The sequence below is a fragment of the Trachypithecus francoisi genome, unplaced genomic scaffold (assembly GCF_009764315.1).
Source record: "Trachypithecus francoisi isolate TF-2019V2 unplaced genomic scaffold, Tfra_2.0 Lachesis_group13, whole genome shotgun sequence".
NCBI lineage: Eukaryota > Metazoa > Chordata > Mammalia > Primates > Cercopithecidae > Trachypithecus > Trachypithecus francoisi.
In genome coordinates, this window is record NW_022681458.1 from 55,879,002 (window position 1) to 55,897,711 (window position 18,710).

The following is an 18,710-nucleotide window of genomic DNA, read 5'->3' on the forward strand; positions in this document are numbered from 1 at the left end:
ATCATTTTGCCTGGGAGACATAAACTAAACTAACTTTACTTACAGGTAGGAAAAATTTATCTGGTATAAATCCTTTTATTTGAGTATCTAAATATGCCTTTAACAATGAACTTGTCCCTTACATAGTGTTTCATGTTCAGCTTGGTTTTCATCTCAATTTAATAACTATTCCAGTAACAACATCCTATAAAATTTAACAGGAGAAATCAATGTGCATTTCCTGGTGGGTACTATGAGTTGTCTAGTTTAATAATTATATGTTTACTCATTTAACTCTCATGGCACACAGGTAATACTAATTATTAACATTTCTTACATCAAAATGCTTATCCAAAGCATTTGTTAAACTCTTCTTTTACCTGGTCCCTTTTATACTTCCTTTTGCTTTTATTTTCAGTAGTATAGGAATCATCTTATAAGACACTATACTATGCTTTAAAAACTATTTTATTTTCTAAGAGAAGTACTCATACTTATATTAGGTACAAAAGCTTCAGTGTTCATCCTCGTGAGCTGGTGAGGAAGATGTGGAACTACTGGTGTTACATAGAGAAAACACCTTTGACAAAGCTGAAGACATTTTTGTCAGCATTTTAGATCCTTGTTTGGAGACATCAGACTTGGGAGTTTCTGTGGACAAAGTAAACAAGAAGAATATCTTTATTTTTGGACACTGAGGTCAAATACCTCACCTAAGGTCATATGAGTAAAAGGTGGCCCAGCTGGTAATAGGGTCCAGATTTTCTGACTCTTATGACATCATTATGCCTACTGTACTATAAGGCTTCTTTAGTCAAGTATGCAAAGTCCATTTCTCTTTTCTCAGCAGAACACTCTCTGAAAATATCTAATGAGTTAAATGCGAAAGTAACTGTCAACTCTATACAGTGTGGACACCTATTTCAGAATGCTCAAGAGAAAGTAGAAGCACATTAAAAATACTGTAAATTCTCCCCTACTTTGAGTAAATTTTCCATTGACTGACCCTAAGTGATTATTTATGTCATGGAAAATAGGATTGTGTAGGTAATGAAAGAGCTCCTATTTGGATTTTTTTGCACTATTTATTCAGCATGAGGTTTTAAAGAATATAATCATCTCAGCTTAACAAAATTATTATTTTATACATAAAGAAATAATTTTATATGTAAAGAAATAATCATTTATGTGCTTTTCTGATACTTCATAAGTTGTGATAGGGCTACCAAAATCCTGTATTTTCTTGATTGTAGTACATGACACTCAAAAGTTATAAATTTTAATATAAAACTTTAATTCCCAGCTTCTTTTGAAAAAATGGAAGAACTAGGAACAATCTAGCATGCCAGTGACTGTAGCTGAGTAGCAGCTGCCTCCTTCAAAGGCAGCATGCCATCTCCCATGAGTCACACACCCTTTCTCAACCTGCTGCTGTTGTTTATGGTACCTACCTTGCTCTTATAACCATTTGAGTGTGTAGACAGTGATGATGTCGCATGAGATTGGGATTTGAAACGTAGCTCTGCTGCTTGTTAGCTGTGGGATAACCTTGGATAATGTATTGTCATTTTTCTCTTTAATGATTCTCACTTTTTTTCTTTAAATAAAATGGGAATAGCTAGGGCCTGATATATTTTAGTTATATTATCTATTTTCCCTTTGGTGTAAAGATAGAGAACTACATAATTAACTGAAAATTCGTACTTATACAAACAGTAAGAATATTATTTCAATCCCATTTGGATAATATGCAAGGGGAGAGTCACTCATTTCCAGGAGAGTAATAAAAAATTCTAAACTCAAAATGATGCAATTGAGAGTTTAATTACACCAGTTGTTAAAATAGTACATGTTGTACCTGAAGTGACTTCCTTTGAGGGATTTGCACTGCCAAGAACATCCTTGGATCTTTCAAAGATGGTGATAAACTGCCAAGGTAAATTGAAATACAAACTGAGTCTTTCACTGGACACTAAACACGAGATATACCCATAAATCCTCAAATCCACTAGATATACCTATAAATACCATTACAGTATCTTACATAAAATATATCTGCGCTCTGCAATCTCAAAGAATTGTTCAATAAGGCTGAGGCTCATAATTTTTGGAAAGTCAGATGCCTAAGATTGACACTTGTTATAAATGCAGGCTTTGGCTAGCACTAAATGAGGGTCAATGGTTCAGCCATATTAACTCATGAAAAATCTCAGCTCTATCTGCCCCCTCTATCCTTTGACTGAATTGAAAAACGTTAAAAATTCTTTTCTGAAAAAAGATGTAATAGTAAGGGGAGGAAAAAGGATGTTCACTTTGTAACCCCAAATTTTCTTTTATTGAAATCTTAGCCACTGCAGAGTCTGGAGCAATAAAGTGACTCTGTGGACCTGGTTGTGCTGGGATTGTGTCCCCAGTACTAGCTTTACTCTGTAGACCTTTATCAATTTTGAGTGCAAGAGCAGCAATTGTCCCAGAGAGGCATAAAGTAGCCTGGGACAGGTGGTGGGGCTTCAGCTATTCTGAAACTATTCTAAAATGGTAGATTTGAAGGGTACCAGAATTCTGTAGCTGTTCTAAAATGTCATCTGTTAAAAATCAATAAAACAAAGCTTAAATACATGTAACATAAGAGGAATGTGCAGTGTCTATATCAGGTAAAAAGCAACAGATGCTATTACAAGAGTTTTACCATAGCTCCTCCAAGAAGACTTAAGGGTGCTCACGTATTAAGCTATTGGAAACAAGATAACTGAGGAATGAAATGGGGCAAAGACAATGTAAAGTACTGATTCTCAGTTGTGTATCCATAAGTTTAACCAACTAAAGATAAAAAATAAATGAAAAATAATGGACAGCTGTATGTATACTGAATATGTATAGACTTATTGTTCTTGTCATTATTCCCTAAATAATACAGCATAAGAACTATTTACATAATATTTACATTGTGTCAGGTATGATAAGTAATCTAGAAATAATTTAGAATATATGGGAGGATGTGTGTAGGTTATATGCAAATATACCATTTTATATAAGGACCTTGAGTACCCCTGAATTTTGATATATTTTGGAATTCCTGGAATCAATCCCCTACAGCTATGAAGGGATGACAGTACTTAAGTTATGCTGAAAACATGTATCTCTTTGTTAGATACAAGAGTGCTTACCCTTACTTAATGGAGCATTGTTAAAATCATGACTTTAAAGTTTTTATCTAAAAATTTCAAAACCTTGGCTATGTCGCAGTTGGCATCTTTTGACCTTTTCCTTGAAAGCTGTAGATATTGTCTTTGTTCTTTGTATGTTGAATCATTTTGGAATGTATCCTGCACATTATATGTAAGTAGTCAGATTTTTGGTCCTTTCACAATCCTGTAGAGGATGTGTGTGTGTGCGTGTTTTTTTTATTTTGGTAGGTAATTGACTCATTATGTTCAGATCACACATCTTACCCTGCCTCTCATGGCTGTGGTTTCAATTTAATTTCTGTTTTCAAAATTTCTGTAGCTTTGAGTATCCTTATGTATGTACTACTGTTAAGAATGCAGTTCAAGTTCTCGAAGACTTTTGTCTTTGTAACTTCAGGTAATTTCCAAATACGTACAATTAAGAGGGGGCATTATAAACAGATTTTTGAGGTTCCCCTTTCTGTGATTTTCCTTAATGCCTGACTCTCATTAGCCCCCTTTTCTAGTTCTATGGCTAAAATGCTGTGGCTTTAGCCTCTGTGTGTGTGCCGTTTCTAGTTTATGTCTGCATCTACCACTAAGAGTAAAGTGACAAGGGAAAGCAGAGAAAAGCACAACAGGCTCAATCAATACTCCTTAGTCTACTGAGGACCCTTTCCCTATTGGTCAGAGAAGAATTTTCTTCCAGAGTTTTAAGTGGTACCTCAGCGGCCTCTGCTGCTACTGCCATGCAGTTTCATGAGGGGACCTTGCCTTGAGGCAGGGCCAAGGAGGGAGAAAAAGTGGGGATTCTCCCCAGTTCTCCATGTCACAGGAATCTCCTAACCGGTAAGAAAACAATGATTTCTCTAGGAGCTATATTCTATCCAGTTGATCTATGCAATTCCAGGATTTGAGTTTCCCTGAGTCTTAGCCAGAGGATATGCAAATAAAATAACAAAACCCAGGAAACTCACAATGGCATTGGCCATTCTTTGAGTTTTGATTCCCCTGCCTAACTCTTGTTATTTATTTTTCAGAATCCTCAGTAGTTACCCACAGTGTTTAGTTGTAATCACTGAGAGAGGTAAGATGGGGCCTGCCTACTCCACCTTACCCAGAACTGGATTAGATAACAACTTTAAACATAATTTTACCATGGAAAAGGTAGCAAAGAGGGAAGGAACAAAAGCAGAAGGAGTCCAGATTAGCCAGAAATTCCACTTGACACACTGAGTGTCAACAGGTTCTTAGATTAGAGCTTCAGCATTTCCCTTCTGTTGCAATATAATTTTATTGTAAATTATACTGTAAATTTACATATATGCAAAGTATATGTAAAGTGTGGCCAAAATGGAGCCTGAAGTAGTTAAATAAATACTTATATTCACAAATGAGGATTAGCTTCAGTGGGTGACAAATCCAGTATCTTTGAACATTTAAAAAATTATATCTTAAGTGTAAGTTATAAGATTTTAAAAGTTGGTTCTGAAAATTGTACTATATTGCGATATGAGAAGTAACTCCATAATTGATAGCTTATGTTGTATGTGGGGGTAGAAGGACCCACTTGAAGGGTGATTAAACTGAACCAAGAAAGAAACAATCTGATTAAAAAACACAGACGAAGATGTGTAGCTTCATTTCTCATTGGAAACTATAAGAAAGATTTATAAAGAGGAAATTTTCTTCACTCACACTGGGGAGTAGGTGGGCTTTGTGAAAAGTTGCCGGTAAAGAAGTAATGTTTAGGAATACAGAAAAATAGAATTAGCACTCACTTCCTGCAAGCCATGCCCCTCCCATGTTTGAAGCCTCTGTTTTCTCCCCACCTCCCCAAGTTTCTCATTTGAGTCTACTCATCCTAGGTAGGGCCAAGTAATTCACTCCCTCTAGTATTTTGCTAGAGACTGTAGAACAGAGCTAATAAACAGAATTGTACTTAGATGCTAGGGAGAACCAGTATATTACTTTGTGCACCTAAACAAGAAATGATGACTTAACCCAAAGGATTTTGTCAACATATTTTAGTATACCAGGGACAGGCCTCAACTAGGAAGAGGGAAGAGGGTATAACAAATTGTGAATAGGAGAATGCTTTCTGATATCCTTCAAATCATACCACATAGTCCCTGAATGAACTATGAAAACTGAGTTGTTCTTAACTAGATCCTAATATATACCAATTAAGGCTAATTAAAAATAGTTACCTTAACACTGTTTGCATGCTCTGGCTTTTGTTCCTGAGAACTTTCTGTAGAGATTAAAAAAAGTAAAATAGTCTCTTTCTGAGGCATGCATATTTGTTGACACAAATCTGATCATATTACTTATTTTTCACCAAAGAATCATATAATTTAAGCAGGTCGAAGAAGTTGTTATTTTAAATGTATAAGCAATTGGAAACAACACTGAAATAAGTGAGAGCCCTAGAATGTTGAGGCATGTCTTAGCCCTTCAGTTAGAAATTTAGAAATTATGAAAGATGAAATGTAACATAGTGGGAGAGGCAAGCTCTGTAATTTAGTAGCTATACATCTATGCGCAACCATTCAATCCCTATAAGACTGTTTGTTTACCTGTAAAATGAGGGATTACTCTATAGATGATTCTTAAAAGCCCTTCCAGCTCTACCACTTTCTTTACATGCCTACTTAAAAGCAGCTTATTAGAATAAAGAGGAGAGTACGGGTATTATTACATAGTAACTTCTGGGAGAATCAGGAGAGCCTCGAGGTAATGCTCAGAGGAAATTTGGTGGAGTCTACAGAACCAAAAGTTGTCTGAGTTCCAGGGGAGGTCAACATATTAGTGAAATAAATGAGGCAAGGAGGTGGAAATGACACTGTGAGAGAAGCTTCTCAAGAACCCACTGCAAGGGAAGCAGCTAACCTGCTAAGAAGGCAGAAACTCTGTATTTAAATCTTAGCTTCATTGCTTAAAGCTGTGTGAACACTGAACATCTAACTTCTCTGACTCTGTTTTCTCATACATAGTACGGGAATGAGACTGTCTTCCTTGGCTATAGATATCATATAAGAAAAAAACTATGTATTTTATATAGCTACTCTCATCAAGAGCCAACACAAGCAATAACTATCTGAAGTACCTTTTGGGCCAGTATGGGTTCTAAAAAAAAGTAACAGTAAAATCTCAATCAGCTCAAATATGAGAAGTGATTAAAATATCTGACAAAATTGGTTAGATTTCATTGTTGGTTGATAATCTTCCTAAAAAGCACCTAAATATATATTGTACATAATTGAACAGATTTTATTTTAAATGAATGAGAACATTTGGGTTTACTACAAGGACAATGATTCCAAACACAAGTTTTTAAGTTTCTAGGGTATATGGGCTTCCAACTCCCCAGAAAAACTAGGAAGTTGTTTTGATGAAGAGGCATAAAAAATTTCCTGATATTTATGGGGCCCCAATTTTTGGATTTAAGTTACATGAGATTTTATTGTATATATGAATTAGGAATGAATATATCTGGCCTTGATCTTTCCACTTAATTTCAGACTTAAATATCCAATTGCTTATGTGACAACTTGAATGTCTAAAGTATACCTCAATCTTAATGTAACCAAAAAAGAATTCTTGTACTCTTCCTTCACCTTTGGTTGGTCCAATAGTCTCTCCTATCTCATTAAATCCCTGTATCTACTATAAACAAAGTAGTGTTTTAGGCTCTTGGTGATACAGCTGTTAACAGACATAAATCTCCACCTTTATGAAGCTTACATTCTAGAGAGACAGTCAAAAAAACAATTAAAATACACAGTATAACAGAAAGTGCTATCTAGTAAAGCAAGGAACTGGGATAGGTAGTGCCCTGATCAGAATTAAGTTGCAATTTCAGAGTGTGGCCAGAGAAGACCTGAGAAAGTGACATTTGGGCCAAGATCTGAAAGTAAGGAATGAGCAATGCAGATATAGGGGAAAGAGTACAGGAGAATCAGCAAATCCAAGGGCCATTAATGTATAAAGTGTTTGAGGAACAGCAAGGAGGTTAGTGTGATTGGAATGAATTGAACCAGAAAGAAAAAGAGGAGTACCTTAGAGGGGGAATAGGATGTTAGGGTGATGCCCAGATGATGTAGGAGTTTGTAAGCCATTGTGATGACTTGAGATTTGGTTCTAAATGAGATGGGAAGTACAGTCATGCATTGCTTAACACCGTTACATTCTGAGAAATGCCTCATTAGCTGACTGCATCATTGTGTGAACATCATAGGATGTACTTACACAAACCTAAATGGTATAGCCTACTACACACCTAAGCTATATGGTGTGATATGTCTTCTAGGCTAAAACCTGTACAGAATGTTATGACACTGTATACTGGAGGCAACTGTAACACAATGGTAAGTATTTGTGTATCTAAATATAGACAAAGTAGAGTAGAAATACAGTATTATAATCATATGGGACCACTATTTTATACTGGTCCATCATTGACCAAAACATCATTATGTGACACATGACTTTACTTATTAATGTCTGGAATTATCTTGTTTAAGTCTTTACTCTTGGGATGGGACTTCCTACTCCGAGTTAAAGTGTAAATTCCGTAAGAGCAAAACCTTTGTCAGTCTTGTTCAGACATGGAATCTCAGGATACAAAGAAAACACTCAGCAAATCTTTGGATGAATGAGTAAGTAAATGATTCAGTTGAACATCTGTGATATTACTAAAGGATATAAGAACTAAGCAAGATCACCAAAATGAAGTTGGATAAAGCATATTAAAACACTGAATTTAGAGGCAGGAGATGTGAGATGCAGATGGAACTTTTGTTTATATATAGATTCACCGGATACATGTGCAGGATTATTACATGGATATATTGCATAATGGTGAGGTTGGGATTTTAGTGATCTATCACCTGAATAGTGAATATTATACCCAATAGGTAATTTTTCAGCACTCACCCCCCTCCTCCCTTCTGGTGTCCCATGTCTGTTACGTTGGTCTGTTTTACACTCTGTTTTTGACTCAAAGGGATGTTGGATGGGTCACTGCCTTATCCTCAGCTTGAGTTTCCTCATCTATGAAATGAGTATGGTTGTATGAAACAGTTTCTGTTGGCATCTAGCAAAGTATAATTCCACAATTCAGACATTATAGGAGTGGTTTGTGTGAAATCTATGATATGGTCACTGAATTCTGGCATACTTAATGCTATTTTATGGATTATCTTAAAATGATTTTCACTTTCAAATTGGGAGAATATGTTGAATTGGTTGCATGTTTGAAATAGTAATGATAAACTTGTGGTTTGACTTTCAATGTGACTTTATAGCAAACATGACACTCTACCTCTTATATATGCTATTATTGTTAGAACCATATTGATCCTCCCTCTAAGGTCTTGATAATTAGAGAACCTAAAAGTCGTTACAAATTTTCTAAGGAGCCAGTACTATTAAGGATTGAATTAAAAAAATAGAAAAATGAAAAAAAAGTGAAGTACATCCTAGCCAGATTTTAATATGAGGGAATAAATTTAGCTTTAAAAAGAGGCATAATCCTTCAAACAAATAATTAAATCCTAGTAGCATGGATTCTGGCTCAGATATAAACTGCTGTTACAATACACTCTATTTTGTAGATATTTCACAGGAGAATGGTAAATGTGAATTCATTTCATTCCGTATACTTGATACCACAATCAGTGATAAAATCTTAATGGTAATTTAGGCAAGGCAAAGTATTTAACTCATTTTAACACCTGAATGAGGTAATACTGGATCATTTTCTAAAGTAGATAAACTCATAGAAAAAATAAAGCCTGTATTAACTTCAAGTTTGATAACTAAAAAAAAAAAAAAAAAAGCACACACACATCAAAATAGTAGACATTTATCTTTGAACACTCTCTAATTTAAGAAAAAAGAGTCCAACCTTCTAATATTTTAGCACTTGGGTCTGGGCAACAATCTTCATTCTCACTAAAACAAAAGAAAAAGAACATCATTTAGGGTGAATTTGATAAATGAAGAAGTTACTGGTTAAGCAAAAGAACAGTTAGTCTTCATATGGAAAGAAAGCTGAAATAGTATACTATTCACTGAGATTCCAAATCAAATAAAAATGATTTCTGATTGACTTTTCCCCCTACTTTTAAAATTGTGGTTATACATACATTAAATTTACAATTTTAACCATTTTAAGTGTACAGTTCTATAGCATTAAGTACATTTGCAGTGTTGTGCAACCATCACAACCATCCAGCTCCAGAACTTTTTTCATCTTCCCCAACTGAAACTCTATACCAATTAAACATTAAAACCTAATTTCCCTCTCTCCCCATCCCCTGGGAACCACTATTCTACTTTCTGTCTCTATGATTTTTACTATGCTAGGGACTTCATATGAGAATCATGAAATGTCCTTTTGTGCTGACCTATCCCAATTAGCAAAACATCTTTGAAAGTTCATATATCCAGTAGTATGTGCCATAATATCTTTCTTTTTTAAGGCTGAATAACATTCCATTGAATATTTATAACACATTTTGCTTGTTTATTCATCTATTGATATACATTGGGATTGCTTCCACCATTTGTCTATGGTGAATAATGGTGTAGAAATATCTGTTTCGGTCCCCGCTTTTAATTATTTTGAGTATGTACATAGAAGTAGAATTGCTTGATCATAGGGTAAGTCTATATTTAATTTTTGAGAACCCCCCCAATACTGTTTTCCACAGTGTCTGCACTATTGAAATTCCCACCATTGATGCATAAGAGTTTCAATTATTGACATCCTTACCAGTACTTGTTTTCCTTGCCTTTACTTCTTTTTTCCCTCCCTCCTTCCGTCCCTCTCTCCCTTCTTTAGTTATCTTAATGTGTTGAAAGTGGAATCTTGTGATTGTGATTTGCATTTCCCTAATGATTAGGGAAATGATTGAAAATCATTTTATGTGCCTCTTAGCCATTTGTATATTTTCTTAAAGAACTGTCTGTTTAAGTCCTTTGCACATTTTTAATTGGGTTATTTTATCATTGTTGAGCCATAGGAATTATTTACATATTCTGAATCTTAATTATTTACTAGATGTATAATGCAAATATTTTCTCCCATTCCATGGGTTGACTTTTCACTTCATTGATGGTGTCCTTTGAAGCATAAAAGTTTTAAATATAATGAAGCACAATATACCGATTTTTCTTTTCTTTCCTGTGCTTTGATTTCATAACAACAACAACAACAACAACAACAACAAAAAACACTGTTAAATCCAATGTCATGAAGCCTTTCTCCCATGTCTTCTGACAAAAGTTTTTTTTAGCTTTTATGTTTAGATCTCTGACTCATTTTCAGTTAATTTTTGTATGTGGCATAAAGTAAGCGTTCACCTTCATTTTTGTTTGTTTTTTGCACGTGAGTATCTATTCCCATCACCACTTGTAGAAAAGGCCATCCCTTCCCTCATTAAATTGTCTTCGTACCCTTGGTAAAAATCATTTGACTGTATATGGAAGGGTTTATTTCTGGGTTCTTTATTCCATTTCTTTGCTTTATAAGTCTGTCTTTATGTCAGTATCACACTGTTTGATTACGGTAGCTTTGTAGTAACATTTGAAATCAGTAAATAAGACATCTGCATCTTTGTTCTATATTAAGATTTTTTGCCTATTAAGGGTCTGTTGAGAAACCAATGGACTTTAGGATAAATTTTCTATTTCTGCAAAAAAAAATTATTGGTATTTTGATAAGGATTCCATTGATTCTATGAATTACTTTGAGTAGAATTAACATTTTAACAATATTGTCTTCTAATCTATAAACACGAGGTGTCTTTCTACTTATTTGCATTCTCTTTCATTTCTTATAGCAATATTTTGTAGTTGCCAAAGTACAAGTCTTTCAATTCCTTGGTTAAATGTATTCCTAAGTATTTTATTCTATTTGTTATTAATATAAATGGATTTTCCCCTTAAATTGTTTTTAAATTTGTTTTCCCCTTAATTTAAATTGTTTTCCCCTTAATTGTTTTTAGATTGTTCATTGTAATTATACAGAATGCGGCTATTTTTTCTGTGTTGATTTTACATCTGGCAACTTTGCTGAGTTAATTCATTAATTATAACAATTTTTATGTGTTCTTCAGGGGTTTCTACATTATGACCATGTCATCTATAAACAATAATTTTTCTGCTTATCCAATTAGAATGCCTTTCCCCTTCTTCTTGCCTAATTTTTCTGACTAGCATTTTCAGTACTGTGTTAAATAGAAGTAGCAAAAGTAGTCATTGTTTTTTTGTTTGTCCCTGATCTCAGAGGAAATACTTCATTTCTTCACCACTGAGGACAATGTTAGCTGTAGATGTTTCATATATGACCTTAACAATGCTGAAGTAATTTCCTTCTCTTCCTGCTGTGCTGAGTCCTTTTATCCATGTAAAAGATTTAACTTTTGTCAAATGGTTTTCCTGCATCGTTTGAGATGGACAGGTGTGTGTGTGTACGTATGTGTTTCTCTTTCATTCTGTTAATGTGATGTATTACATTGATTTTGTTGTTGTTGTTGTTGTTTTTGAGACAGGGTCTCATTCTGTCACCCAGGCTGGAGCGAAGTGGTGTGATCACAGCTCACTGCAGCCTACCTCAACTTCCTGTTCTCAATAAATCCACCTGCTTCAGCCTCCTTCGTAGCTGGGACCACAGGTGCACACCACCATGTCTGGCTATTTTTTGTATTTGTTTTGGAGAGATGGGGTTTCGCCATGTTGCCCAGGTTGGTCTCAAATTGTCAGGCTTGAGAAATCTGCCCATCTTAACCTCTCAAAGTGCTGGGATTACAGGCGTGAGTCACTGTGCCTGGCCTATTGATTTTTTTTTTTGTGTTGAAACTTGCTTGCATTCCTGGGATAAAACCGACTTGGTCATGAGCTATAAACCTTTTAATATACTGTTGAATTTGTTTAGCTAATATCGTGTTGAAGATTTTTGCATCAATATTCATCAGTAATATTGTTCTGTAGTGTTTATTTGCTGTCTTTGGTCTTGGCAATAATGTAATGCTGGCATCATGACTTTGGAAGTGTTTCCTCTTTTCAATTTTTTTGAAAAGTCTGAGGGGGGTTAGAGTTAATTCTTTGAAGTTTGTGACATCCACCAATGAAAGTATCTATCTGGTCATGAGCTTTGCTTTCTTAGGAGGTTTTTCAGTTACTGATTCAATTTCTTTACTATTTCTAAATTTGTGCACTGTAATTTAGCATAATTCAGTCTTGACAAGCTGTGTATTTCTAGGAATTTATCCATTTCATCTAGATTACCCAATTTGTTGGCATGCAATTATTCATAGTACCCTCTGTTAATCCTTTTTATTTCTATAAACTCAGTTGCTATTTTACCTCTTTCATTTATGATTTTAACTGAGTCTTCTCTTTCTTTCCTTAGGTAATCTAGCTGAAGACTTGTCAATTTCATTGATTTTTTTTTTATTTTAATGAACCAACTCTTGGTTTTCTTGATTTTCTCTACTTTTTTTATTGTCTATTTTATCCTGGTCTAATCTTTATTATTTTCTTCCACTTAATACCTTTCAGTTTGTTCTTTCTCTAGTTGCTTAAGGTATAAAGTTGTTGGTATAAGATCTTTCTTATTTGATTTATTTATGACTATAAATTTTCCTCTTAACATTGTTTTTGTTGTATTCCTTAAATTTTGGTAAGTTTGGTAAGTTCCCTTATTATTTCTTCTTTGACCCATAAGTTGATAGTATATTGTTTAATTTTCACATATTTGAGAGTGTTTTGGTTTTTCCTTCTGCTATTGATTTCTAGCTTTATCCCATTGCAATTTGAAAATATATTTTGTATGTATTCAAACTTTTAAAATTTATTAAGACTCATTTTGTGGCCTAAGATATAATTTATCCTGGGCAGTGTGCTATGTACATTTGAGAAAACTGTGTATTTTGCTATTGTTTTATACATATATAGATACACACACACACATATATATTTAACTATATATATATGATAGGTTGAATAAATCTATAGTTTTATTCACATCTGTATTAGTCTGTTCTCATGTTGCTATAAAGGTCTGCCTGAGACTGGGTAATTTATAAAGGAAAGAGATTTAATTGACTCACAGTTCTGTATACCTAGGGAGGCCTCAGGAAACTTACAATCATGGTGGAGGGAAAGCAAACATATCCTTCTTCCCCTGGTGGTAGGAAGGAGAAGTGCCAAGCAAAAGGGGGAAAAGCCCCTTATAGAACCATCAGATCTTATGAGAACTCACTCACTATCATGAGAAAAGCAGCATAGGAGTTATCACCTCAATGATTCAATTACCTTCCACCTGGTCCTTCTCACAACATGTGGGGATTATGGGAACAACAATTCAAGATGAGATTTTGGTGGGGGCACAGCCCAAACATATCAACATCCTCTATTTCCTTATTTTGTTTAGTTGTCTCTCCATGATTGAAAATGGCATATTGAAGTCCTTTACTATTATTGTAGGGCTGTTTATTTCCTCTTCAATTTTGTTAGTATTTGTTTAGTATATTTTAGAGCTCTGATGTTTGGCGCATACAGACGCTCCTCAACTTACAATGGGGTTATGTCTCAATGAACCCATTTTAAATGGAAAATATCATACATTGAATATGCATTTAACACATCTAAGCTACCAAACATCATAACTTAGCCTAACCTACCTTAAATGTGCTCAGAACACATACATTAGCCTACAGTTTGGCAAGATCATCTAACACAAAGTATTAAAACTATCATATAATATATTGAATATGGTACTGAATATGTATTGCTTTCACACTGTCATAAAGTTAAAAAATTGTAAGTCAAATTTTCACTAAGCTGGAGGCCATTTGTATATGTTTTTAATTATTATCTCTTCCTGGTAAATTGATGCTGTTATCATACAATGTCCTTTTCTTCCCTCTCTTTTGGTTTCTATTTGCATGGGGTATATTTTTCAGTTCTTTCACTTTCAACTTACATGTATTCTTAGACTTAAAGTGAATATCTTATGAATAACATACAGTTGGATTCTGTTTTTAAAATCCATTTTGTCATTCTATCTCTTTTGATTAAAGTGTTTAACGCATTTATACTTTAAGTAATCAGTAATAGAGAATAACATTCTTTTGCCATTTTGTTGTTTTCTGCATCTTACAGTTGTTTTATCCTTCATTTCTTCCATTACTGTCTTCCTTTGTATTTACTTGAACTTTTTAGTGACACATTTTAATTCAGTTCTCATTTTCTTTTATGTATATTTTAGGAATATTTTCTTTGTGGTTATCACAAAGATTATGTGTAACATCCTAAAATTATGATTCTAATTTTTAATTGATACCAAGTAAATTTAATTGCATACAAAAACTCTACTTTTTAACACATTTGCCCCCTACCCACTTTATGTTATTGAGGTCACAAAATTATACCTTTTTATATTCTGTACCCATTAGCATAAACTTATAATCTGTTTTATGCATTTGTCTTTTAAATTCTTTAGAAAATAAAAAGTGGATACATGAGCTAAATTATGATAATACTATTTTTTATATTTGTTCATGTATTTACACTTGTTAAAAATTACATAGTTTCATATGACTCTGAGTTACTGTCTAGCATCATTTCATTTATCTTTTTAACTTGAAGAACTTTCTTTAGCATTTCTTGTCAGGTAGGTCTAGTGTTAATGAACTCCCTCCACTTTTCCTTGTCTTGGAATGTCTTAATTTCTCCTCATTTTTGAAGAACATTTTTTGCTGCATGTAGAATTCTTGTTTGACAGTATGTTTTTTTTCTTCATGCCTTTAAGTATATCATCTCACTGCCTCTTGACCTGTAAGATTACTCATGAGAAAATCATTAATAGTATTATGAGGGTTATTTGTACATGATGAATCACTTTCCTTTGTCTACTTTAAAGGTTGTCTTCTGACAGTTTGATTATTATGTGTCTTGATATGATATTTTTGTGTTTATTCTGCTTGTTGTTTGTTAAGCTTCTTTTATTTGTGTATGTATGTCTTTCTTCAAATTTAGGAAGTTTCAGCCCTTGTTTCCTCAAATCATCTCTCTGTTTCTTTCTCAATGTCTTCTTCTGGAATTTACATAATGTGTATATTGTTCTGCTTGATGGTGTTTCAAAAATCCTTAGGCATTGCTTACTTGTTTTTCAATCATTTTTCCTTTTGGTCTTTAGACTTGGCAACTTCAAATGACTTGCATTCAAGTTCACTGATTGTTTCTTCTGTCTGTCCAAGTTTGCTGTTGAACTTCTCCAATGAATTTTTCAATTCAGTTATTATATTTTTCAGGTCCAGAATTAATTTTTATTTTTTATGAGTACATAATACTTGCACATGTTTATGGGTTACATGTGATGTTTTGATACAGGTATACAATGTGCAATGATTAAGTAAGGGTAATTGGGGTATCCATCACCTCAAACATTTATTGTTTTTTGTGTTATGTGTTAGGAATAGTCCAATTCCTCTCTTTTAATTATTTTAGAATATACAATAAATTGTTGTTAACTGTAGTTACCCTAATGCACTACTAAAACCAGAATTACTGTCTGGTTCTTTTTTATAATTTTCCTATTAATATTTTAATTTTGTTCATACATATTTTTACTAATTTCCTTAGTTCTTTGTCTACCTACAATTCTTGAACATATTTAGGATAGTTGTCTTGAAGTCTTTGCCATGTAGTTCTAACTGATACGCTTCTTCAGGAACATTTTCTGGGTATTTTATTCTTTCCATTTGAATTTCTCCATTTTTTGTATGCTTAGTAATCTTTTGTTCAAATATGAGTACTTGAAATAATAAAGAAGCCACCTCTTCTAGCTTTTGCTGATTGATGTGGAAAATATTTACTAATTAATGAGACTTTGAGCTTTGGAAACAGTCCAAAGTAAAGATTTAGGTTTTTTTCAGATCTTTTCTGAGATTGTAGTTTTCAAGTCTATGTTTGTGCATCCCCAAACTCAGTTTTTCTGGGCTGCTTGTAAATGATTTAATTTCCCAAAGAGTCACTTCCTGCTCCTTCTTAGGAACTTAGAGATTCTGTTGTATCTCTCTCTTCGCATAATTTCTTGCCCAAGGTGTTTATGGTTCTGCAGTCCCTCTGTAGTTTTCATGCATTATGGCACCTATCCACTACTTTCTGTGGTTTTCAGGCTTAGAACCAAACTATGACACCATTGCCTATCTGAGTTCCTAGTCAGGTGAAACAAAAATAATTTCTTAAGAAAGCCCATAGATAGGTCAGAACAAGATCTATTCTGCTCTTTCCACCAAAAGGAGGAAACTGTAAATTGGGCTTCTTTCTCTTGACTGTGTTACAATATGCTGGGAGGAAGTTGGATCCTAGAGCAAGTTAAACTTCACAGATTTTTTAAAACTATTTTGAATGTGTTTTTTCCCTTTCGCTCTCCATTCCTCCTTCTCTTTCTTCACCCCTCTCTCCCTCCCTTCCTTACCTTTCTTTCATTTTTTGCTTTCCTTCTTTCGTTTCTCTCTCCTCTCTCTCTTTCTCTTATACTCTTTTTCCTTTGTCTCTCTTTTCTTTCTCTTTCTTTTTTCTTCTCTCTCTCTGTGTCACAGTCTCGCTCTGTTGCCTAGGCTAAAGTGCAGTGGCAAAATCATAGCTCACTGTAACTTTGAACTCATGAGCTCAAGCAATTCTATCACCTCAGCCTCCTGAGTAGCTAGGACTAGGTGCATATGACCATGCCAGCTAATTTTTTATTATTTTATTTTATTTTAGTAGAGTTAGGGTCTTGCTATGTTGCCCAACCTGGCTTCAAACTCCTGGCCTCAAGCAATCTTCATGCCACGGCCTCCCAAAGTGGTGGGATTACAGGCATAAGCCACCATGAGCAGCCAGCTTTTTCTTGATTGAGTATTCATTTGGTTGCTGCAGACTGTTGTCCAAAGCTGTTATAAAGTTGTGTTAGTCAGATTGTAGTTGCTTATGTTTTGTTTCCATGGGGAAATCAGAACCTTGAGCTTCCTGGTATTATCTTGCTCTAAAATCATTTTTATTTAGTATTATTTATGCCTGTTTTTTACTTCACTAAAATAACCAATAGAGAGGTTCCAACATTTCTAGCTATATATGTTAAAAATAACTTATTATGCAGGAGAAAAGAGACAATGGTGGGCCAAAAACAGATGTCCCAAAATAAGGCCATGTCAAAAAAACAAAAACAAAACAAAAAAAATACAATTCCAGCATGCTAAGTGAAAAGAAAAGTCACTAGATTTTTCTGTGTATAACATGAGTACTTCTCCCCAGATAAAAAAAAGTTCTCTCTTCCAAGTTGTCTGTAATTTTATAAATGCAAGCACAAATTTAGATATTTTCACTATTCTTGATAGAGTTGTGAGATTTCAAGTCTATAGTATACTTTGTTCCTCTCTGTTCCCTGTCACTTTTACAGTCCATTCTTTGCCTCTAGTGTCATCCAAACTTGGATTATCTTTCACTTGTGTAAATGCTATCCATTCGTAAAGAGCCATGTCAAACTCCAGTGCTTTCTACGATTTATCTCTGAATGCTAAAACTTATATTTCTTTCTCATTCCTTTGGATTTTTCTTATAGGCAATGACAATAGCTTTCTTAAGAGAGCTAAGCATGAACACTTTTGTAGTCATACTGCATATTTCATTTCTGGGCCATTATCTCTCTCTCAGGTTAGAAAGTACCCTAATACATTAGCAAATACTTTATATAAGACACTGATATACTAGAAACTGGTTTCCAAACTAGGACATAGAGGCCAGGTATCTAAAAATGGAGGAGCAGATAGCAAGAAGTGGCTTTGGAATTATTCACAGTAGGGTGCCAGGGAAGGGAAGAAGTGGGGGAAGGTCTGAAGCTAAATACTTGCTCAATTACAGTTTTGCCAGGGGCCCCATTCTACTCATAAGCTCTACTTTATCAGATTTCTATATTTGTACTGCTTTAATTTCATATACCCAGTAGATGAAATGAGATCTTCTTGGTTGTATGAAGATGAACTCATAATTCTGTGTATGAAGTAATGTGTTGGTTCAGTAACAAGATTCTTTTCTTCTTTCTGGAAAAGGACAAATCAGCTATTACACTAAATGGAGTTTGAAATATACTTTCTTACCTTATGGCATTTTTGCAGTATAATCTACATTTTAATGGAAAAAAGTTCCAGAGATTAGTTAAAAGATGGGTGAGCCCTATAATTCTAATTCCAATATAATTAGCTTGAAATAGTTCAGTGAAGATTACCTAAATTATGACATTAGATTTTGAACAAATTTTAAACATAAACCTATGTTTAAACAATGTTTAAAGAGTCAAATTTTCTTCTAAACTTTAAAAATATTTTAAGTCACATATTACTGAGTTCAAAAAGAGGAAGAACACAGATACAACTCTGGTCAATTAGGTAACTTGCCAGGTCAATCATCTTAGCACATACTTTGATATATTTGTTGCAAAGTCATGTGTGCTCCTGAATTGAGCAGAGTTATATTTATGTTATTTTCTGTGGTTCATCTAAGCTTTTG

At 34.0% G+C, this 18,710-nt stretch overlaps 1 protein-coding gene across 1 annotated transcript in view; it reads right to left on the reverse strand.

The window, feature by feature from the left end:
• Positions 1-429: 429 nt before the first annotated feature.
• The window catches only part of FSIP2 (fibrous sheath interacting protein 2), a 92,891-nt gene continuing 74,610 nt past the window's right edge, over positions 430-18,710 (reverse strand). Inside the window, exons 20-24 of the mRNA XM_033230934.1 lie at positions 18,144-18,244; positions 9,058-9,104; positions 5,357-5,400; positions 1,838-1,907; positions 430-630 (exon numbers count right to left, since the gene is read on the reverse strand). Of these exons, the coding sequence (XP_033086825.1) occupies positions 494-630; positions 1,838-1,907; positions 5,357-5,400; positions 9,058-9,104; positions 18,144-18,244 (399 nt within the window). The 3' untranslated portion in view covers positions 430-493. The remainder of the gene's footprint in view (positions 631-1,837; positions 1,908-5,356; positions 5,401-9,057; positions 9,105-18,143; positions 18,245-18,710) is intronic.